This window comes from Saccopteryx leptura, chromosome 3 (assembly GCF_036850995.1).
Source record: "Saccopteryx leptura isolate mSacLep1 chromosome 3, mSacLep1_pri_phased_curated, whole genome shotgun sequence".
NCBI lineage: Eukaryota > Metazoa > Chordata > Mammalia > Chiroptera > Emballonuridae > Saccopteryx > Saccopteryx leptura.
Genome location: NC_089505.1, coordinates 96,840,370 through 96,864,696, shown reverse-complemented (window position 1 = coordinate 96,864,696; position 24,327 = coordinate 96,840,370). Strand labels below are relative to the sequence as shown.

At 48.7% G+C, this 24,327-nt stretch overlaps 1 protein-coding gene across 2 annotated transcripts in view; it reads left to right on the top strand.

Annotated features, from left to right (window-relative positions):
- Positions 1-8,832: 8,832 nt before the first annotated feature.
- Positions 8,833-24,327, top strand: part of CAPZB (capping actin protein of muscle Z-line subunit beta) — a 135,234-nt gene continuing 119,739 nt past the window's right edge. Inside the window, exon 1 of one of the 2 annotated variants that reach the window (XM_066375256.1) lies at positions 8,833-8,987. In XM_066375256.1, the coding sequence (XP_066231353.1) occupies positions 8,883-8,987 (105 nt within the window). In that variant the 5' untranslated portion in view covers positions 8,833-8,882. The remainder of the gene's footprint in view (positions 8,988-24,327) is intronic. The other variant, XM_066375255.1, reaches the window with a different exon arrangement.

The following is a 24,327-nucleotide window of genomic DNA, read 5'->3' as shown; positions in this document are numbered from 1 at the left end:
TTTTTTTTTTTTTTTTTTTTTTTCATTTTTCTGAAGCTGGAAACAGGGAGAGACAGTCAGACAGACTCCCGCATGCGCCCGACCGGGATCCACCCGGCACGCCCACCAGGGGCGACGCTCTGCCCACCAGGGGGCGATGCTCTGCCCATCCTGGGCGTCGCCATATTGAGACCAGAGCCACTCTAGCGCCTGAGGCAGAGGCCACAGAGCCATGCCCAGCGCCCGGGCCATCTTTGCTCCAATGGAGCCTCGGCTGCGGGAGGGGAAGAGAGAGACAGAGAGGAAAGCGCGGCGGAGGGGTGGAGAAGCAAATGGGCGCTTCTCCTATGTGCCCTGGCCGGGAATCGAACCCGGGTCCTCCGCACGCTAGGCCGACGCTCTACCGCTGAGCCAACCGGCCAGGGCGCTTTTCTAGTTTTTGAAGTACATAGGACTTGCACATCTTTCATTAAATGTACCCTTACATATTTTATGCTTTTTGATGTTATTGCAAATAATATTTTTAGACTTTTTCTAATTGTTCATTGCTCTGATCTTTGATCCCAGCCTTTCATTAAACTGGTCTCCAAGTCTTGCCGCTTTTTCAGCCCCTACATCAGTCTGCATCTGGTCTGGTTTCATTTGGAGCATTGCAATGTCTGATTGGAATGAGGGGTGAGTGCTTGGGAGGAGTTGAGGATGGGCTAGGTTTGCATCCTAGATGACTGTGCTTGGAGTTTCTCTGCCTCAAAACTTGACAGGCTTCATTCAGACAGTACCATAGTCCAGATGTATTGTGCTAATTTCTAGCAATAGGACTCACAGCCCCTGCCTCAAGGAGCCCAGAGAGCAGTAAGGGAAAATTACAAGCAAAAAGATGATTTGATAAGGTGTCCTCAGTACAGGGTTTCCAGGGGAACACAGAGCAGGCCCCCCCCCCAGCTTCTGAGGGGATCGTCAGAGAGTACCATGAGGAGCAGGAGGTGACAACTCCTGTGAGGCTGAAGGGTCAGCCTCAGACACATTGCAGAGAGCATCCCAAGTCTGGTGGGCGGTTGGCTGGCCAGCTTAATAAACTAAACATGAATTTCCCCAAATATGCATATAAAAACTCCAACAGCTGGCCCACATGTGAGAGGCCTTTCTGTAACTCTGAGCAAGACCCCACATATGGTCAGGATACGGATACTTCTGGTCCAGCAGGAGGCAGCTGCAAGTTCTCCTATGTACCCATTAGAGACACAGAGACAAAGACCCGAGACAACAGTGTCTAACCTCAGACTAACGTATCCTCTTGGCACTGAAGACTCCGGGGATGTAGTAAAACAAAGTGGATTGCTCGTGGTCAGTCTACCTCCCTCTTCTTGTTACATGTTCTTTCAAGATGCTGTGGGGTGGAAAAAGTTGATCTAAGCTGTCTAGCCGAGGCTGCCTCCTCTACAAACCACACAGTGTTCTGTCTTCAAAGGAAATCAGCATTTTTTGGGGCCGTTATTCATTCCTGCTTAAGGTTCCAATAACTAGAAATTTCTGAGACCCAAAAGGAGCCTGTTTCATTAATTTGCATGAGTTAACTCAGAATGCATGCCTGTAATGACCATGTGTTTTGAAGGTTTTTTTTTTAGTTTTTCCCCCACTCTTCAACATGTCTTTCTCCTCCTGTTGGTTATATACCCTGATTTCCCATTATCAAGGCAACAGCTCCCCTCCCCCATTTTCAGGTCCCCATCGCCAGTTCCAGGGGTGGACTCATGACTGAAGCCGGCTGGTAAATGAAGTCATGAGCATGAATGAGACTGTGTAAGGGAAAAGCACAAAGTAAAAGAGGAAGAGATCCCATGATTGAGCCCCAAGGAACTCCATCATTTTGTGGTTGTGAAGAAAAAAATAAGTCTGCAAAGAATACAGAGAAGAAGCCATCATAAGAGGTAAGATGAAGACCAGGGGGGTCATGAGAAGATATCATGGAAGCCAGTGGAAGAGGATGTTTCAAGGAGGTGGGAGGGGCTGACAACGTCAAATGCTACTGGGGAGTCAAATGAGGTAAGCATTAAAAACCACCAATGTGCCTGACCAGGTGGTGGTGCAGTGGATAGAGCATCAGACTGGGATGCCAAGGACCCAGGTTCGAGACCTCGAGGTCGCCAGCTTGAGCGTGGGCTCATCTGGTTTGAGCAAAAGTTCACCAGCTTCAACCCAAGGTCGCTGGCTTGAGCAAGGGGTTACTCAGTCTGCTGAAGGCCCGTGATCAAGGCACATATGAGAAAACAATCAATGAACAAAAAAGGTTTCACAATATGCAACGAAAAACTAATGATTGATGCTTCTCATCTCACCGTTCCTGTCTGTCTGTCCCTGTCTATCCCTCTCTCTGACTCTCTCTCTGTCTCTGTAAAAAACAAAAACAAAAAAACCTCCCCCCAAAAAACCCACCGATGTGATTCTGACATGAGGTATGGGTGACCTTAGGGTCAGTTCATTAGAGAAGTGATGGAATAGAATGGGAAATTAAAAAGCAGGGAGAGGGAATACGGCCAGTTCTGCAGCTGCAAAAGGCAGGAGATGGGGTGGTAAGCTAGAGGGGGTGTGGAATTCATGTAGGCTTTTTTCTTTTCCTTTTTTTTAACAGAAGTTATGAGACAGTTAAGCATGATTAAAACCACAGTAATCGTCTAGCTGAGAGGGAGTAGTTGAACAATCTGGGGAGAGACGGGATAATTGAAGTGTAAGGATCCTGAGAAATAGATTCCCCAGAGGGAATACGGTTAACAGCATTTCCCATTCTTACTTGATGGGCTACCCCCTTCATGCTGAGTTTTTTTTTGATCAGTGTTCCATAGAAAGCACTATGGCTGAAATTATGTCAAGGGCCCATCCCTAAACCAAGTAGTATGGCCAAGGCGGTACTTTGGCTTCAGCCAATCAGAATCCTGTCTTCTGGACCTGGGGGTGGTCTCAACTCCACCCAAAGTAAATGAGAATAGGGAAGGGTGAGAAGGTGTGCATATGTGGGAGATACCCCAGAAGTGACGTCTAAACCAGCTGAATGATGGGGAAGATAGAGTTACCTGGTGATATTCCTTCTCTCCTGGTCTGGTGAGAGCTTAAAAGCTGGCCAATTCTAGAGTTCTCTTGTATCTCCAAAGACAAAATAAAACATCTAAAATGACTGTTAGTAATCCAGAAAGATCTGCAACTCAGGAAGCAGTCCTAGGCCTGTTAAATCAGAGGTGAATTAGAAGCTAAGCAACGCCTAGTCCTGATTACTTGTGCACTTATTAACCCAACAATCCAGCTATGGGGACTGAACTGAAGGAGGAAGGATAGAAACCACGTTGGGCAAACCTCTGGCTAATGCCTGCTTTGACGTGTCCTATAATAATAGCTGATGGGCATGACAAAAACAGTCAGTATTTGTTGGAAGGCTGTTTCACCAAGGTCCTGGAGATTGCTCCTCCTTTCCTCTGGCTCCGGCTTCCCTGCCGCCCTGCCGCCCTGCCACCCTGCCCCTCTGCCGCCCTGCCGCCCTGCCACCCTGCCCCTCTGCCGCCCTGCCGCCCTGCCAACCTGCCACTCTGCCACCCTGCCACCTTGCCGCCCTGCCGCCCTGCCGCCCTGCCAACCTGCCGCCCTGCCAACCTGCCGCCCTGCCACAAGTCAGCAAACACGCACAGGCACCTCTTACGTGCAAGTTGTCATGTTACAATATGCTGGAATGCGGTATCATCTTTCCACGTTTACAAAGCACTTTCCTACAATTATGATCTCAATTTAGTGATTCCGTGAAAAGACTGAGTCAGAAAGACAAAAATGAGGATGGATTTATCCACATATCTGTGTGACCGAAGGCAAGTCATTTTGTCTAAGCTTCAACTTCTTCTTTTTGTTTTAGATTTTATTAATTCACTTTAGAGAGAGTAGAGAGAGGAGAGAGAAGGAGGGGAAGAGCAGGAAGCATCAACTCCCATATGTGCCTTGACCAGGCAAGCTCAGGGTTTCAAACAGGCCAATTCAGCGTTCCAGGTCGACACTTTATCCACTGCGTCACCACAGGTCAGTCCAACTTCTTTTTTAAAATGATAATAATAAAAATTCCTAGTCCAAAGGAGGAATCAATGAGATAACACAACAGCTTAGCATGTAGTAACCGTTCAGTTAAAAGTAAGCATTACTTTATTATTTCTTGTTCACTTATTCACACTATAATCCCATGATGTTGATGGTATTATCTTATTTCACAGAACTTCATTGAGCACCTCCTATGTTCTAGGTGCTGAAGACCCCCAGTGAGCAGAGAGCAGTTAGATACAGAAAAGAAGGGGTCCCACAACGGAGCCCTCAGGAAAGGAGGAGGAACTATCACAGGGAACTCAGAGTAGACCTGAGCACTGAGAGGCCCCCAAAGTGACCATGGCTTCTGCAACCTGGAGTCTCCAGGCCAACAGGTGGAGGCGGAAGCTCGGCCCAGCCTGGAGATGGTACATTAACAGCAACTGCAGAGAACTCACAAAGTTTTGATGTGAAAGGGAGCAAAAAAATGGGGAGGTGGCTGGAGGGGGGGGAATGTAGGATCAAGATTTTTATTATTAAAACTTTTGAAAAATGAGCTATTGGGGCATGTTATTTTCAGAAGGTGGGGATAATCCAGTTTAGAGGGAGAAATTGGTGACTAAGGAAAGAGGGAGGCAGTGTACCAGCGGAGGGGTTGGCTCTGACAGGTGCACAAACCCTTCATTCACGGTAAGAGTGGGGAAGGCGGAGAACGTGTGCAAGGTGCAGAGTTTAGTAGACCAGAGGCTTCCTGTCTGATTGGTTCTGTTATCTGTGACATATGAGGCAAGCTCACATGCTCAGCATGAAGAAGGAGAAGGGGGCAGAGGAGAAAAAAGAGTGCAAAATCATCCTTGTAGAGTTGGGAAATTGACTAGGGCAGAGAAATATAGCAGGATTGCTAGGCTCTTTTGAAATGTGTAGTCATCAATTTAAAGTGACAATAGTCATTTTGAATTTCCCAGCGACGTTCGTATATTCTGATTTAAGCAGAGAGTAGGAGATTGGCTGGGCTTATACTATGTTGGACAAGTCAGAAGAGAGCGGGCAAAGGGGTTTGGGGTTTTTGCAAGGAAGTGAGTATAATGATCATTACTAAGCTGGTAAGGAGGGGAGTGAGCATGAGGGGAAGATAAATGTGAACATCTGGCAGGGTCAAGGGTTTGCAGGTCTTGATGAGGTTGAAGAAATGCCGTGTGTGATATTGTAGTAAGGAGGCTAAAGTCAGATTTGAGGTCTTTGCAATTGTGTTTGCTGCGGTTGCACAATTGTTGGTAAGAGTGAGTTCAGGGTGAGACCACCTGGGAGTGGGTATCTGAAGAGAGGAGAAGGGAAAACTCATTGATAGGGAAGGAATGAGTAAGGGAGAAGTCAGTAAGATTTCTGATGCATTATACTTATGGACGCTGAAATCATAAAGTAAGGTGCATGAGGTGAGGTGGAAGTTAGTTCATGAGAGCAAAAAGGAGGGGTGGCAGGTGGACAAATATGACATAAGAACTTGAAGGGGATTGGGCTTTTGAAAGAGGAAGGGAGGAGAAACTACAAAAAAGTATTATGGTGCTTGCCTGCCTACCCACAGCCTTCGTAGGCAGTCAAGTTTAAAGCCACATTCCCCTATGCTCATAGCAATAGTTGACTGGTCAAGGGGCAAGCCTCACCCTATGGGCAGTCAATCAGTGGGCTGGCCGGTGACTTGTTCAATGAGCTGTCATCACCAAAACATGAGTTCATTGGATTCTGTTTTGGGGTCTGAATTATGAAACAAAAAGAATTTGCCAGTTAATAAAGCAATCTGATGCCTAGAATAAAGGAGGACAAAGGTCACCTGGGCAGACCTCATGCAGGCTGAAAGGTCGAGGGAAGAGGGCTATAATAAACTGAGGATGCCAGACAGTAAAGGATGAATGTATCAGATGCATCAAAAGAAACAGACATGGGGCTCATGAGAAAGATGGAATAACCTGTTCTGATTATGAGGTAACAACTTTTGAAGGTTTTTGAGCAGGGAAGCAACATCATCAGACCTGGGGTTATGAGTGTGGGTTCTGGTCCCAAAATGCCTGGCTTTGAAATAATTCGATATGTGATCTTGGGCAAGTTATTGAAACTTTCAGTTCTCTCATCTGTTCAGTGGGAATTATAGCACTGCCCTCAAAGGATTGTCGTGAGGATTAAATGAGATAGTACAGATAATGCATTTTGAACAAGGCTTCCTTTCAATCTTATTTTCTTCAAGTAAACAGTTCGAGTGTTGCTTCTTTTATAAAACGTTCTCTCATGCCCTCATTTACCCTTGACTCCCAGGAGGAACACCACCTTCTCTTGGTCCTCTTCTCAGTTGCCTTCCTGGTTCCTCTTTATCTACTTGACTTCTCTCTACATTCACCTCCTGAGCTCCTAACCCAGATGTCTTGTGTTCTTAAGTACCTTAAAATACCATTCATCAGCTGACAGCTCTCATAAGTTTATCACCAGCTCCAACTTCTTCCCCCAACTCCAGACTCCATGTTGAATTCCTTATCTGGCATCTCCATTTAAATCTCCAACAAGCAACTTCAAACATAACATGCTCCAGACCCTTATCCCGCCCCCCCTGAAAAAACTCCGCTGCTCTTTCTATAATCTTCCACAGATCAATAAATCGCAAATCCTTCCAATGTTGACAGAAATCCAAATCTCAGCATCATCCTTGACTCCTTTCTTCATCCCACACCCACTACCAATCCATCAGCAAAAATTCCAAATGTGATCTCTTTCTGCCACCTCCATGGTACCACCCGGACGGAAGCACCTTCATCTCTCTGCTGTGTGACCTTGGATTACCTCTATGGATCTCTGTTATGAGGATTAAATGAGTTATTACTTGTAAAGTGGTTAACAGTGTCTATCACATAGGAAGCCCTAAATAAGTGCTTTTTAAATAAACAAAAAGGTCTTGAATACAGAAGTAGCTTTATTTTAAAAAATTTCTTTAGAAATTGTATTTAATGGGATGACATTGATCAATAAGAGTACATAGGTTCAGGTAAACATTTCTATAGCATTTGAACTGTTGTGTTGTGTGCCCAGCACCCAAAGTCAAATCATTTTCCATCACCATATATTTGTCCCTCTTTGCTCCCCTCCCCCCATCTCCTTCCCCCAGTAACCACTTCACTTTGATCTATGTCCGAGTCTCATTTTTATATCCCACCTATGTGTGAAATCAATCAGAAGTAGCTTTCTAACAGCCCTAGTCCCCCTACAGTCTATCCAGAACATGGCAGCCTCCTGATCCTTTCAAAGCCCAGGCCAGAGACAGATTCTGTTATTGCTGTGCACCTCCCTGACTTCGGCTCTCACCACTCTCCCCTTGCTCAATCTGGGGCAGCTACCTTGGCCACTTTGTTGCATGAACACATAAGGGACTGTCCCTGTGTGGTCTTTGCCCTTGCTCATGCCTCCTTCTGATTAAATGTTACTAAGTTTGGCCTCTTCTGGCCTCATTTGGCTGACCGACCTATTCCCTCACTCTGATTTTCCTCCACATCTCCAATCACCACCTGGCACTCTGTCTACTTAGCTGATTGTCTCCCTGCCAACGTTCAAGATCTGCAACAACATGAACTGTCTTGTGCATTGCTTTATCCCTAGAGCCTAGAACAGTGCTTGCACACAGTAGGTGCTCAATAAATACTTACCAAGTGAAAGAATCCTTAAGTGACATTCCCTTCTCTGAATGCCCATTAATACAGGTCTGTATCATTCTTGAGAGACTTACCCACATCACCTTTTGTGCTGGTGGCAGGTCTTACTACACTATGAGTTCTCTGAGGGGAGTGGGGCTAGGATATGGCCGGCTCCTGGTAATAATTCCTGTCATTTATGCAACAGTTTACAATCCCCTCATAGGTGACCTGATTTGATTCTCACAGAGGACAGCGTGCAAGCTAGGGAGGTAGCATCCCAGGTCTCCTGCCTTCTAGACCAAGCTCAACAAATATTTTTTGAATGAAGAGGGATAAAGAAAAAAAGAATTTGAGTCATTTCGAGGAGGCAGCTTCACTGGAGAAACGGGCTGGTTCTCTGTAGCACGTGTAAAAATACAAAACCTAACATTTATTGAGCCCAGCTTTCTAATCCCTACCTGTCTCGTCCTCACAGCTATCCGGTAGCAAGTAGCTACGAGGACATCTTTCTGTCGTTCACCTGTTATTTTTTGGTGCCTCAAACAAGGCCTGGTATATAGTAAGTGCTCAGTAAGTGGTGTGGCCCAAGGCTCTTTTGTGAGATCGGGCTCAGGTGCTGTGACTCGTTCCAGGTCCCACACGTAGTAGGCGGCAGCGCTGGGATTCTATTTCAGGTTCGCTCACTACGCGCTCTCGCGGCTGAGATGGGCTCGCGGGCGCACCAGTTCCGGGTCCGCCGCAGGAGTGAGCGCGTGCACAGGGTGGGGCGGGGAGGGACTGACCCCTCCCAGCCCCAGTGCCTTCCGCATCTCAGTCCGGGAGGCCCGCGAGCACAGTTCTCCTGCCGCCACCCGCTGCAGCAGCCCCCGAGCGATGGTTTGGTCCGGGTGCAGGTGGAAGCCCCTTTCCGATAGCAGCCCCTGTGCGGCCGGACAACCACGCGGGGCCTCGGGACCGCCCACTCCGCGGGCCGCCGCGCCCCGTCCCTCTCTCAGGCCCCGCCCCTCACTTCCCTGATCAGCGCTCCGCCCCCCCGAACCGCGCTCCATACTTGGCGATCGTCGCGGCCCTGCGCGCTCATTGGTCAAGAGCTGGCTGCGTGGGGGGCGGGCCCTGGCCCGGCCGGGGCGGGGAAGGAAGGTGGCGGTAGCCCGGCGCGGGGGGAGGGGGGCGCTGACCCGGATGTTCACTCCTGGGCACCCGGGGAAGTGGAAGCGCCGGGCCCTGCTGCTGGGGGGGAGAGCCACAGACGCCGGGACCCGGACCGCCGCCGACGCCGCCACCATGGTAAAAGCCCGACGTCACTCTCCCCCAGCCCCTGGGGTCCCACCGGAGCTCACGTTCCCCTTCCTCCGCCAACTCCCGGCCCGTAAAGGGTGGGTTCTCCCGGGTGGGGGAGGGGCGGGGTCCAAGACCTCAGGTAGACACCATCCCTGTCTGCTCGGGAGGGGGCCGCCGGCGCGGGCGGCTTGGGTGGGCAGCGACCCTGCTTCCCTCTCTCAGTCCCCGCCCTTGACTCAAGCTGGAGCCCCACTCTCCACCTCGGGGTCCGGGCTAGTCTTCTTAATACCCCAGGCTAGACCGTCCTGGACCGGTGGGTCAGGCACCTCCTCTGGTGATCCTGGCGTGGTCTCCCTTCCTCCTCCCCATGGCCTGGGCTAGGACCCCTTTCCTCGTCCCGACGGCCCAGTCTAGGCCGTCGTTTCTTCCTCCTGTGGCCCAGGCCAGGCCTCTGTCTCCCTCCTCCATGGCCTCAGTCCGGACCCCTGTCAACATTAGTCGCCTCAGCCTAGATTTGTTTCCTTTCCTCCATGGCTTCTGCCTGAATCTTCTCTTCCCTCCCTCGTTGTAAGTCTGGATCTCCCTCTCCGCCCATGCCTCCGCCTGGACGTCATCCCACCCCACCCGCCATGATCCCCTTCCCTGGACTTCTCACCACTCTTAAAGAGTAGCCTGCGCCAACCCCCTTCCTCCACGGCCCTGCTCCCTGCCCTGCCCCCGACCCAAGTGGTCCCCTCCCCTGTACCCAGGGCGCACCTCCTTTGCCGTCTCTGGGAAGCAAGGAGCTGGAGGTGGTCCTGGGGTTGTGTTTGACCAGGTTTGAGGGTTGCCCTTTCTGGAGAGACCGTCTGGGAGTGAGCGAGGGAAGGGCGGGCATCTCTGCCTTGAAGGCAGCGCGGCGCTTTGCGGGCCCTTCCGCGGATGCCACCTTCGTGCCCGTGGTGCGGTGTTTGCAGAGTGTCCTGCAGGCGCCGGCCTGAGTGAGAGCGGAGGGATGAGGGTGGGGGAGCCAACAGGGCAGGGGTGAACGCACAATCGCCCTTGTGAGGCTGCAGCCCATGGGGGAGCCAGCCGGCCCTGAGGCCAACATACGGCCTGGACACGATGCAACCCAGCAAGCGCAGCCTCCCCTTCCCCTTGAACTGTCAGCTCGTGAAGGTTGGAACTGCTGATTATGGAGGTGCCTCAGATCAGGTGAGCCAGACTAGGAGAGAGAAAGCTAGCTTCACTCGTGGTGTTTGTTTTGGTAATGAAGGCGGGTGCTCTCTGGGCTCATTGACTGAGGCCTGAGGTTTAGGCCCACATATGTGAATCTGCCCTCCTGTCTGCTTTGGAACCTTCTGCAGAGCAGGCCCAGCATCTAGGCTGGAAGGGCCAGAGGACTTCTTCCTCACATGGCCAAGGAAACTTTGGAGAGTGGACTGACAGCTCTAGCTATTCACCTGCTCCTCCCACCCCAGCATATTTGCATGTGGACTTTGGGCTCCAAAGGGCTTTGAAGATCTTGGTTCCTTATTTAATTAAGGGATGTTGCTGCTGAACTAGGGTGACTAATTCAGACTCTCTGTGTTTTTTCTTGATGTCTTCCTGTATGTTAAGAAAGTGGCTGATGGCATTTTTTATACTATTGAACTTCTCTTCATTGGCTGAAAACTGGCTGCAGAGGGTGCTGGCCCAGTCCTAGGCCTGGGTGGAGAAAGACACTTAGGAACAGATTTGGGTGAGGACTTTAAAGGTGGAGTGAGGTTTTGTAAATTTGCTATTAGGGCAGAAGCAGGGGAAAGTGGGTGGGGTTCCTAGACGGGGCAGCTCCAGGCAGGTATCTTGCTGGGAGGGGTTTGTTGCCTTGGCTCTGGGTTCCTGCTTCTCCAGATGTGAGGAGAAACTGACCTTAATGATCCACGTTTTTCAAGAGGCCTGTATTGGGGCTTCTCTGGACAATTTGAAAGGACTATGGAAGTGGTGGAGGAAAAGGACTACCATTTCCTGAGGGGCTGTGAACTTCACCTATATGAGCCCGATTGAATGACTTAAGCTGTTGCTCAGTCAGTGGAAGTGCACCTGGCAGGCTCTAAACTTCGTCTTTCCCGTTGTCTCAGGCTGCTTGAGTGTGGGAAGATGTAAAGAGAACGCTGTTGAGGAAACATAGTAATGAGCTAGCTACTCAGATATGGCCAGGGAGGAGCAGCATCTGTCATCCTCCACTCGCCCAGCTGAGCTATTGAGGGAAGCACAGGGACATTTATTGACTGGGTTCTGTGTGGGTCCTTTACATAGGAGACCTTATTTAATAGTGAAGGAGTAGTACAATGATGCAGACATATTGAGTCTGGGCCAGAACAGGAGCTCTTTGAGGGTAGGGATTTTTGTCTTGTGTTTTCCATGGCTGTGTCCCTGGGGCCTACATACCTGGCACTGAAGGAGATGGCTTGGGGTGCTGTCTTTTGGGGTGTGTCTGTGTTCATGAACGTATCCTCTTGGAGTTCATACTCATTCTCTCAATAACTTGTTCTTAGTATCCTCTGGGTTAATAAGTAATTTCTGATGCTTCTTGTCAAATTTGTCCTCTACCTGACTAATAGTATTCTGACTAATAACTGTGTAGCCAGTGGGGTAGGACAGAAGTGGTGGTGTGGGGTTGCAGCATCGGTAAATGAATTAAGAGCACTGTGGTTTTGATGTTCAGTAGGTTTGTTGGTAGGGAAAACATCTCGGTTATCCATAGAGGGAAATAGCAGTTTTAGAACCAAAATGCATGGGACTTTGGAGTAAATTCCATGATTTTTGTCGGCATCGGTTAAGAATGCATAGGCAGATGGAATTTATATGCATTCCCTTAGCAGGTAATAATCTTACCACTGTTTCTAAGTGCTTTACAGTTTACAGCACTTTTCTTTACATAGCTCTAGCTTCTAACTTATGAGTTATTCTGACTTAGAGTTAAGATTCTGGTGCTGGTGGTAGGTGGGGCTGTCATAGGGAGGGGGCAGGCAAGGCCCCCTCATGAGTTGGCTCTCTAACTAACAGATGGTTTTGCCTGACAGGAGCTGATAGGTGATGCCTGTCATATTGTTACAAGGTGAAACAATATAGTTGACACTAATGTGTCTTGGCTGGTCTCCTGGTGTGGGTGAGATGCATGGCTCAGCTCAGACCCATCCTGTGTATACACAGCCCTGTTTATTTAAATTCACTGGCCTCTCTTGGTGCAGTGCTTGAAAAAGTAGCCAACCAGCCCTGGCCAGGTAGCTCAGTTGGTTAATGCGTCAACCTCTGATATACCAAGGTTGTGGGTTTGATCCCTGGTTAGGGCACATGTAAGAATCAACCAACGAATGCATAAATAAGTGGAAAAACAAAAAGATGTTTCTTTCTCTCAAATCAGTGAATGAAAAAAAGTTTAAAATAGCCAAAGATTGATAGTTTGAAATAAAGGAGATAATAACAAATACATTCAAAAGCAGGTATTCCTGTTTATAACTCGGAAGTCCTATATTTCTTTTACTTCCTGTGGGGAAGGGAAGAGGACAGATGACTGACAGCACGGAGAAATGGCTGGGAACGTACATCAACTGGAGAGACTCCTGTTTCCCAGGTGGGGAAATGTTTGCTGTTAGGCAAATGCAGAAGTGCATTGGGGGAGTACCTGAGGTTACAGGATAATACTAACTCACCGTATATTGGTTGACTGCTTTCTCTTTGCTGCTTTATGTGCTGAGGACACAGTGATGAGCAAGATAGCCAAGGGCCTGTGCCCTCACAGCTTACATTATTGGGTATTAGAAAGGGGCATGTTTAATATGTTTACAGTTTAAGGAGGAAGAGCCTAGTTTAGTGTAATTGCAAGCACATTTGCATGAGATGTGGCAGGAGACTTACAAGAAAGTTGGGGCTCATGCCCGGCTTCACTCAGACCTTTTGTAGTGTGCCTACTCCTATCTCAACCATCACGGTGGAGCTGAATTGCACTGCACATCGTCTGTTCCTCTGCAAACCAGAAGCTTTCCCATCCAGGAACATAACCTGTGCCACAGAAATCCTGCCCTTCTAACCTGGGCAGCAACCATTGATTGAGGGTGTCTTGTGATCCATAAATGTGACTTAGGTTATACCTTACCCTCTGTTTTACTTACACGGAACCTGAGCTTGAGAAGTTGAGTGACTAGTGTGAGTGGCAGGCCTGGGACTTAGACCTGGGTCTACCTGACACCTGTCTGGACACTTTCTCTGTTTCTCAGAAACAGTGAGCAGTGGGGCCCTGGAACAAGATTTTGTGCCGTTTTCCCTTGCAGCTGGTCCCACCAGTGAGGGAGGGGTACGAAGGCCCAAAGGATGCAATTGCCAGATCACTTGCTAGAGCAATGGCTTTTCAAAACCTAAGCCTTTGCAGATTAATGTTTCAGTGTAAAGGGGTGGAGACTTGACATTTTTAAGACAGTAGCCGTGTGCCATGCACTGTGCTAGGAGCTTTAGCCTACTGTATCCTCGTGTAGCAGCCCAACCAGCAGGGTTCGGCCTTTGAAGGGAGGCAGCATAATTTAAGAAATTAGGATTTAGGAGCCAGACTCACTGCCTTGGGATAATAACAGTACCTCTGGATAGACTTTTGTGAGGATTAAATGAGATTATAATGCATGTCAAATGTTCAAACAACATCTGGCACATAAATATGTGAGTACTAACTATTATTATCATCACAATTTGATAGATGAGGTTTAGAGTGGTATGTGGTTATTCCCTGTAGAACTACTAAGTGGAGGAACTGGGTTTTCTGACTCCAGAGCTAGACCCCTTTCCTCCACTCCATTCTGCCTGCTGAAGGTGTGTCTGAGGTTTGCTTGGCTTTGAGCTGCGCCCCGAATGAAGACCTTCTCTAGACGACCCAGAGGCTCTACTCCACCACCGAGGACAAGGCTCCCTGTGTCCTGGACACCACCGGCTGCTCTAGTCTGACACTGGATCTCAGGTCTGATGCTGCTTCTGTGCCTGGTGGAACCCCTAGGCTTGGAAGAAGAGGGTCAGGACTGGCGACAGAACATGTTAGCTCAGTTAGAACTGGAACCTTGTCAGTTTGGCTCCTGCTAGCTGGTCCTACACCTTGCACTGGCCACCTGGCGCTTGGTGAGCGCTTTATGAGCACTGTGCGCGCGTGTGGTGAAGTGGAGAGGTGGCTGCATTCTGTTTGCTGCTTGCCCCACAGAACGTGGGCTTGGTGGATTTGGGTTGGAGTCCTGCCTCTGCTGCTCAGTATGCGACTTGAGTGAGGACCCTGATCTCCCTCCACCTCAGTTTCTTGAGGATAACATTATATAGGGATACCAGGAGAAAGAAATGAAATGTGTAATGTCCTTAATCTGGTGCTTAGCACACAGTAAGTAGTAGCTATGATTATTATTCGTCTTACTCTGCTTTCTGTAGAGTAAGGGACAAAAATAGAAGCCATAATCCCTGTCTTCTAATCCAGAAGGGGAGGCAAGATGTGTCCAAAAAGCTAAGTGCAGCAGGATGGCAGTGGCAATAGAAAAGACTTATAGGGCGTGTCCACCATCCCTGCAGGCGTGGCTTGCTTTCCACCTCCTCCAGGAAGCCCTGCACAGGTCCAGCCCACACTCAGCGTGAAGCCTGGGGAGACCTTGCCCGGGCAGAGAGGATGGGGTGGGTGCAGTCAAGGAGAGGCCATTCTCTACAGGGGCCTGGAACAAAAGCAGAAGTCCAGGGGATGGTCAGCCTTGTGAGTTTGGGGACCAACCATGGAGTAGACAGAGCGAGGGCGGTGTGTACTGCAGTCTGGGCAGTGAGTTGCGGAGTGCCCGAGTTGCTAAGCTAAGGAGTTTGCATTTGATCTGAGACAGTGTGGAGCCAGTTTAATTTTTGACAGGGCAGGTAGAAATTTGAGGAGGCTGGCAGAGTAGTGGTATTTTAGGAAGAGCCTTCTAGCCATGGTGTGCAGGAAGGACCCAGGAAGTCAAACAGGCATTTGCAAGCACCAGCCGTGAGACTATGAATGTCCCCACCACCGTGCAACTCTGGGTATAGGAAGGAAGGAATGGCTGAGAACGATAGGATGGCAGAGTGACTCGCTGTGATTTACCATCTCCGGGGCTGAGGGCGAAGCTTCTGGGAAGCATCCAGGCAGTGTGCAGGATGGTTTATCTCTGACCCTAAGACATCTATTTCTGGTCACTTTAAATCCTAGATAGTGGTGTCTGCAAAGCCTTAATATCACCTGTTAACAATCGACTGGGGATTTCAGTCTGGATAGCCCAGTAATCCACCTGACCAGCCATTCTGTATCTACTGTGGCACCGAGTTCTGCTCAGTTTGCATGGCTTTCTACTCTGGACAGACAGACACCTAAGCCTCCCAGTCCGCTGAGTGGCACAGAGACCAGAGCTTTGGGGTGGAGGGGCTGCATGGGGGCTGTAAGAGTGACAGGAGCGCTTTTTAACTGCTCACCTTTAATACCTGAAGTTAAGTGGAGGAGGCAAAGGGAAGCAGGTGATGGGGAGATTCTGACTGACTTGGGCCTGAGTACAGGCCAGGGTGGCGGAAGTCCATGACAGAGGTGGGCTTGGGTGCCCACTCGCCTTCCCCCGTCCCTTCCCCTCCTGTTCTAACATCTCTGGAAACCTGTGAAAAGGAACATTCACTGCTACTTTCTAGAGAAGAACATCCAGTCCAGTAGCTGAACTGCTTCCAAAGTGGCAACCTGGTAGCTACTATCCACTTGCCCCGTAGGGATTATGGTGAGGATTGAGTTTGTGTGGAAAAGGTAGACCATGCCTGGTACTTCACAAGTACAGCTAGAGTGTTGGTCATTATATGATTTTTTTTTTTTTTGTATTTTTCTGAAGTGAGAAGCAGGAGGCAGAGAGACAGAGCCCCACATGCACTGGACTGGGATCCACCCAGCATGCCCACCAGGGGGCGATGCTCTGCCCATCTGGGGCGTTGCTCTGTTGCATCCAGAGCCATTCTAGCACCTGAGGCGGAGGCCATGCAGCCATCCTCAGTGCCCGGGCCAACTTTGCTCCAGTGGAGCCTTGGCTGCAGGAGGGGAAGAGAGATATAGAGAGAAAGGAGAGGGGGAGGGGTGGAGAAGCAGATGGGCACTTCTGTGTGCCCTGGCCGGGAATTGAACCGGGACTTCCACACCCTGGGCTGACGCTCTACCTCTGAGCCAACTGACCAGGGCCTATATGATTATTTTATTAATACAATGTTTGATAGGTGGTGTTTCGTTTAACCTCCCAACCAACCTGTAAGGCAGGTGGTAGTTTCTTGTTCTGCTGAGACCCCAAGAGGCAGAGTCTCTTGCCCAAGGCTAGCAGTCTTCCAGGCCAGTGTTTTATGGCTGAAAGTTCTTAGCACACTGCACATGGCAAGCAGTCGTGACCACTGGCTCAGACCCTGAACTTCTCCAACCACTGCCTATACTGCTCTGTGAAGCTTCCTCTTTCCACTGGACTCAGCATGACCTTCTGAGTTAGGATTTGATCCAAAACCATTATGTTGTTTAACATTATTTGGCCTTACTGTCTCAAAGGTTTCCATATGGAGATTTAGGCATAGGACTCATTATATTTACCAAGTGAAATGTTTAATTAAAAATATTAAGGTTATGGCCCTGGCCGGTTGGCTCAGCGGTAGAGCGTCGGCCTGGCGTGCGGGGGACCCGGGTTCGATTCCCGGCCAGGGCACATAGGAGAAGCGCCCATTTGCTTCTCCACCCCCACCCCCTCCTTCCTCTCTGTCTCTCTCTTCCCCTCCTGCAGCCAAGGCTCCATTGGAGCAAAGATGGCCCGGGCGCTGGGGATGGCTCCTTGGCCTCTGCCCCAGGCGCTAGAGAGGGTCTGGTCGCTGCAGAGCGACTCCCCAGAGGGGCAGAGCATCGCCCTCTGGTGGGCAGAGCGTCGCCCCTGGTGGGCATGCCTGGTGGATCCCGGTCGGGCGCATGTGGGAGTCTGTCTGACTGCCTCTCCCCGTTTCCAGCTTCAGAAAAATACAAAAAAAAAAAAAGAAAAAAGAAAAAAAAAAAATTAAGGTTAGGCCTGACCTGTGGTGGCGCAGTGGATAAAGCGTCGACCTGGAATGCTGAGGTCACCAGTTTGAAACCATGGGCTTGCCTGGTCAAGGCACATATGGGAGTTGATGCTTCCTGCTCCTCCCCTGCTCCTCTCTTTCTTCTCTCTAAAATGAATAAATAAAATAAAATAAAAAATAAAAAAAAATAAAAATATTAAGGTTAGGAAAAGATGGTTTTGCACATACTTTTCTTCTGGCGTGTGTGAGTAGCAAGCAGCCTCCCGTTGGAATTAAGTGTTTTCTGGTGATTCAAATGCCCTCTTCCCTTCTGAGTCCTAGCCGTGATGGGTAGATGAAGAGTTCAAGTCTGGAATCCTCAACATCTGTTGTTACTACTGAAGCCTTCTCCATTGCTTTGGCCTGGTGTGGTGTATCTGGCTTCGCTTGGATGGGCTTTGGCATGCAATTTTATGCTAGGAAACTAAGCGGAGGAGCTTTTATCCACCACACACTCCCAGTGAAGTCTAGTTCTAGGACACTGGTCACTGAAGGAGCTCCTGTTGAATGATTCTGTCTCATCTCTGGCTTGGTTTTTATCATCTTTGCTTCCCTGCTGAGCGTAGCTTGCTGATGACCTCCTGGTCAGTGTGTGGTCCCTGGGACTGGGTGTGGACTCATCACCAGGAAACATGGACCCTGACACAGCAGTGGCCAGGCTTGGTCACTCAGGTGCTTGCGCTGTTGAGAATGTATCCGCGTCCACACAGCTCCAGTCTTGGAATCTCTTTCAGCCATGGTGGGTGTGGACCCCTGGTAGCCCTGAGATTTGATGCCTCCGACTTGGTATTGAGTGCAGGAGTGCACATGTGGACCAATAATCTGAGGATGAGGTAGCAGTCTTCATCCCTTAATTTACCTAGTCGTCCCTCCTGATTCTTTGTTAGTCACAGCAGTATACCGCCTTCCTTCTGCCCGTGTCTGCTGGATACTCCGAGTCACTATCTTTAGTCTCTCACCTCCAGCTCTGTGAAGCTGTTTTCATTGTGCAGTTTAGAAAACAGGCTCAGAAGGTGTAGGAACTTGCCTGAGGGCCCCCAGCTAGTTAGTGGCAGCTAGTTAGCTGATCCAGGTCCATCTCACTCGAAAGCTCATGCTTATTCAAGTCCACTCTCATGCTTATTCAAGTCCACTCTCATGCTTATTCAAGTCCACTCTCCTGCCTCATATGCATGACGGACTCACCAGGATGCTTGCTTTATGGATGAGGAGACTGAGGTTGAGAGAGGTTTCACCTATGGCAGCGGTTCTCAACCTGTGGGTCGCGACCCCAGCGGGGTTGCCTAAAGCCATCGGAAAATACATAATGCATATCAGGTATTTACATTCCGAATCATAACTGTAGCAAAATTACAGTTACCGCAACATGAAGAACTGTATTGCGGGGTCACGGCATTAGAAAGGTTGAGAACCACTGACCTATGGGTTTTTTGTTTTTTTTTTCTGTATTTTTCTGAAGCCGGAAACAGGGAGAGACAGTCAAACAGACTCCCGCATGTGCCCGACCAGGATGCGCCCGACCGGGATCCACCCAGCACACCCACCAGGGGGCGATGCTCTGCCCATCCGGGGCGTCGCTCTGTCGCGACCAGAGCCACTCCAGCGCCTGGGGCAGTGGCCGAGGAGCCATCCCCAGTGCCAGGGCCATCTATGCTCCAGGGGAGCCTTGGCTGCAGAAGGGGAAGAGAGAGACAGAGAGGAAGGAGGGGGGGTGTGGAGAAGCAGATGGGTGCTTCTCCTGTGTGCCCTGGCTGGGAATCGAGCCCGGGACTTCTGCACGCCAGGCCAACGCTCTACCACTGAGCCAACCGGCCAGGGCCTGACCTATGGGGTTTTAAGCACAGTGGCTGAAGTCTGGGTTTATGTTAGAAGTTAAAGTTTTGTTTTTTTTTGTTGTTGTTGTTCAGGTTGTTGAAATAAAAACAGCTGAAACTTTCTAAGTTTTTTAGAAAGAAACCTGCTAAGTCTTCAAGTGTTGTATAGGTTCTCGTCTGCCATCGGTAGGGGCACGCCTTGGCTTTCTGGGCAGCACAGGTATTCTTTGTGCACAGCCTTGTCATTGTGACAGCCTCTTGTTGACAACTTGGTTGTTGAATGAGTGGCTGTATAGACGATGGATGGATGGATGTTTTGTAGGTCCTTAATAAATATAAGAGCCCCCCCCCCATTAGGTTGAACCACGTGAATTTGCTCTTTTCCTAGGTCAGAAATGTTTGAATATCAGCAGTTCAGCCTAAAACAGACTAGACACTAGGGGCAATTCTGGTGTGAGACTTTCTGGCAGTGTCCAAATCTCCCTTTGGACGTGAGCCCTTGGCCAGATGTGGCTTCAGGTGGGAAGGACAAGGATGGAAGGAGCTGAGTGGAGTCTGCCTCCGAAATGGGGTCGCATGTGCAGGCCGCTCCTGGCGTCTGAAGACTGTCAGAGGTGCTGGCAGTGGCAGGATCAGGGCTTGGTGGGGACAGTGATCCTGGTTGCACCAGCATTCACTGGTGGCTCTGTACAAGGTGGCGCTGGGCTCTTGGCCCAGAGTCACACAACTGGCCATCCTAGGAGCTTCTGAAAGATCCTAGGCAGTTTTGATTCCAGAGTCCAGGAGCAATGAAGGGCAGGATCTGAAGCCAGACTGCTTGGGTTCAGGCCCAAGCCTGCAGACTCAGATACTTCCTTCACTCTCTGCCTCAGTTTATCTGTCTCACAGTGAAGTGGTAAGAATTAAAGTACGTACCTATTTCTGATGGATGTTATAAGGATTAAACGAGTTAATACATGTAAATCCAGACACATGGTAATGTTAATTATTGGTACTAATGTTAGTGATAACACTATGTTATTATCACTGACATGGACTCTTAGCATGTTATTAGAGCCGAAATGGACTTCAGGTATGGAAATGAGCTTTGCTTTGTGTGGAGGGAGTTTGGACCTGGTGTCTGCTTTATCTTGCGGAGGAGGTGTTTGTTCATAGCTCGGTGGAGAGCCTTGTTCGTTATGGGCCTTGCAGACTCTGTGAATAAGTTGTTTGAAATGGTGCTTTTATTCCAGGTTATAATACAAATCACTCTTCTGGAAAATGGCTTACTTTTTTTTTTCTTTCTCTTGGCATGAGTGTCCAACCTTGGAGTACCAGTTACATTTGGTACCTGGGGCCTTTGAGGAGAGCAGGTCATGATACTCATCAGTGACCATCATCTCAGGCCCCACCTCCCCTCCTCCCCACCTCCCCACCTCCCCTCCTCCCCTTCTCCCCACCTCCCTACCTCCCTACCTCCCCCACCTCTCTACCTCCCCCCTCCCCATCTCCCCACCTCCCCTCCTCTCCACCTCCCCACCACCTCCCCTCCCGTCCTCCCCTCCTCTCCACTTTCCCACATCCCCTCCTCCCCACTTTCCCACCTCCCTACCACCTCACCCCCCTCCTCCCCTCCTCCCCTCCTCCCCACATCCCTACCACCTCCCCTCCCCTCCTCCCCTCCTCTCCATTTTCCCACCTCCCCACCTACCCGCAGGTCCTGTGCCTATTTTCCGATCCATTTTCTCCTTGTTCTGAAGATAGTGAGTTGTCATAGATTCTCTTTGTGAACTGCCAGAGACCTGCAAGATTTTGTTGCCTCAGGGATTTAATGTTTTATTTTAAGGGCATGTGTTTGATTTTAAGACATGTAGAGTGTTGGTGTTTAGAGGTGTACGAAGGAGGCAAGATAAAAGGAAATGGTAGAAACAAACAAACAGTTGTTGGAAGGCAGCCTGGTGTAGTATGAAGGAAGGAGACTGCTGGCTCCGAATCCCACTGTGGCCACTTCCGTGCTGTGTGAGCTCGAACTCCTTCCATCTCTCTCTGAGCCTCAACTTCCTGATCAATAACATGGACAAAATACCCTCCTCTTCACAGAGTAGTTGAGAGGGTAAGAAGAATGTACATGAAGCAGGCTTCATATGTGGGCACTTAATACAGGCTCATTATTATCTATAGGAATTTCATTTGTCATGCAAATAAGCACCATTCCACAGGGAAGAAAATTGGATTGAATCTAAAAAAATCCTTGTAGTAAGGAATACTATGAATATAAAATGTGAGTGCAGTGATCACACTGAGCAGAGGCCCTGACTTTCCTGCTTCCAGGGTGGTTGCTCTTGGGCCACTCTGCATATTTGCTCAGGATGTGTCATGCAAGGGGACTTGACTGAGCCAACCCCTGTGTGATGGACATTGCAGACACTGTCTCATGGAATCTTCACTGTAGCCCTGGTCACGCCTCTGTTTTGCAGATGTAGAAATGGAGGCCTGAGAGGTTCAGCGGTAATATTGTAAGAGGTCATGCAACTGGTCAAGGGGAGAGGTGGCCTTTAGGTTGGTCTTTCTGATTCCAAAGTCCAGCTCTTAATACACACTGGAGACTGGTTCAGGGATGTTGTGTTTTTTCCCCAAGGATGTCGTTTTTATGTACAGAGGAAAGTGCTTTATACTGATGGTCTAACAAATGTTCTTTAGCAGTTTTTTAAGTTTTGCAGCTCAAAGCAGACTGTTAAGGAGCTGCCCCTAGTTTTGCTTTGATGACTTGGAGCCCTTGTTAAAATGCGTCAGGAATGAGCTTGCAGCTTCTCATTTCTTACACAGTAACTTCTAACCCATAGTTGGGGTTTGGATTCTCTTTTGAGACCCTGAGTACTCTGGAGTCTTTTTTCTTCTCTGCCCCTACCTCCTCTTCTCTGTACATCCAGGCGGACTCTGAAATAATGAGTATATAAGGGAGATAGGAGTTGTCAGTGACCATGCTAGCATCTGAACTCAGGGCCAACTTACTCCATTCCCTGGCTATGTCACACTTGCCGCAGGGGCCAGAAATAAGCAGAGACACCATAGTTAGCTGCCTACCTAGATAGCCAACAGGAAACTAATTAGTCCAACACCAAGAGGTGTGGCCGCATACAGAGGTCTTGGACATCAGAGAGCTGAGCATGCTAGGCTGTTGATGTCAGCACCTGCTGACAAGACGGGTAGGCTCTCCATGTCCTAAGGTCACGGCAGCTGTGTTACCTTTCGTATTACATATTTGGCAATGGGGGAGATTCCTGGGAAATATGTTCAGTCTTCACATTTCCTTAACTGCTTTGATTTCTCCATTCCTTCCTTTAAATAACTTCCTCCAGAGGTGTTTATCTGATAGCTAGAATTCCTTTGTCCTTTGCCTTCCATAAAACTGGCTGGGTAGCACCCCCCCCCCCCCTTGTGTTGATGGACTGCAGTTCCTGGGCTTGCTGAATCCCAGGCAGAGAGCACACAAGCATCATGAGTTTCCCCCAGGACCCTGCTTTTATTTTGATTCTTTGGTATCTGTTTAGTACAGGGGTAGTCAACCTTTTTATACCTACCGCCCACTTTTGTATCTCTGTTAGTAGTAAAATTTTCTTACCGCCCACTGGTTCCACAGTAATGGTGATTTATAAAGTAGGGAAGTAACTTTACTTTATCAAATTTATAAAGCAGAGTTACAGCAAGTTAAAGCATATAATAATAATTACTTACCAAGTACTTTATGTCGGATTTTTGCTAAGTTTGGCAGAATAAATCTTTATAAAACAACTTACTATAGTTAAATCTATCTTTTTATTTATACTTTGGTTGCTCCGCTACCGCCCACCATGAAAGCTGGAATGCCCACTCGTGGGCGGTAGGGACGAGGTTGACTGGTTTTAGTACATATTGATTGTTGAGGAAGCATTTCTCGAGATAACAGACAAGAACTGGTTGCCATGGTCCCTAAGGAAGGGCCCTCCCATCATGTGACTAACTGGCAGAACATGGACACGTAAATAGTGGTGGACCTTTCTGGGATGCGCTCAGAGTGCTTTGTGAGGCTTGAATGTTACTCTGGCACCCTTGTGAGGCATTAGATTAACAAACAAAATTCTGTGAGTTGAAGTCCATTACATGCTAGATTCACTAAGGAAAGGAAACATTACTTCCATACCTAAGGTGGTGGTCTGTGTGTTGAAACAAGTACAGCCAGTTTCCAAACCACCTGAAGCATTCAGTAGGCCCTCAGAGTTAATAAGAAAAGGAAGGCACTAGCATCCATTACTATGTGTTTTAGTTGGCAGTTCACATGCATTACGCTATAGTGACTCCCCCTACCCTGCGGGATACATTCCAAGACCTGTGGTAGATGTATGAAACCAGGGACACTATTGAACCCTAAGTATATTGTGTTTTATTCTATACATAGAGGGTGGGGCACAAGTAGGTTTACAGTTGTGTGGATGCAAAATACAGTTTAGTTTATTCTTGTATTATTTATTAATTACTATATTATTTTCCACATGAACAACCACAAACCCACTTGTGCCCCACCCTGTGCATAAACTTTTCACTTAAAGGGAGCACCTTATGGCTTCTCTTTGGCTGGTTTGCTAGCATCACTAACTACTCCTGTGCTCAGGGGTCATTATTAGGGAAAGGGAGGGTTACCTGAACACAAGCACTGCGAGAACACGACAGTCGATCTGATAATTGAAGTAAGTGACTAGTGGGCGGGTAGCACGCACAGTGCAGAGATGCCGGATGCAGGATGATTCACGTCCAGGCAGATGGAGCGGATGTTGATTTCATCGCACCGCTCAGAACAGCGTGCCATTTAGTATATGCGCTGCCGAAGTGAGCACAGCATGCCATTTAAAACTTATGAATTGTTCATTTCTGGAATTTTCCATTCAATATTTTTGGATCATGGTTGACCACAGGTAACTGAAACCATGGAAAGTGAAACTGTGGATAAGGGGGGACTATTGTATTTAGTTTCCAGAATCCTCCTAGCATGGGATCTTGTGTATTTAGGATCCTGTGACTTTATGTAAATTAAAATATATAAATTTAGAGATTTCTGTAAATTTCTAATAAGTTGCAGAGCCAGCTGCTCTGACTTTAAATCTACGTCTTTGTCTTATCTTGTGTCATGGAACTTTACTGCTCACACAGGGCCTGTAGCTTGTCCAAATCCCACAGAATATCACTTGGCAGCTGGATGAGGGTCCTGTGCCTAATAACACTTTAAAATCTGGACTCTACACTCTGAAGTGGACCAGTGTCTCACCTGCCACATAAATTTAGGCCCATTTGAAAACTCAACTTTGAACAAGGTTCTCCAGTGATGCATAGAAAGACCACACTTTCCAACATATTGAAAGGCCTTCCTGGCATTTGGGTTACCAATCCAGAAAGCCAGTACTCTGAGTAAGGACAGGTCTGAGTTCAAACCCAAGTCA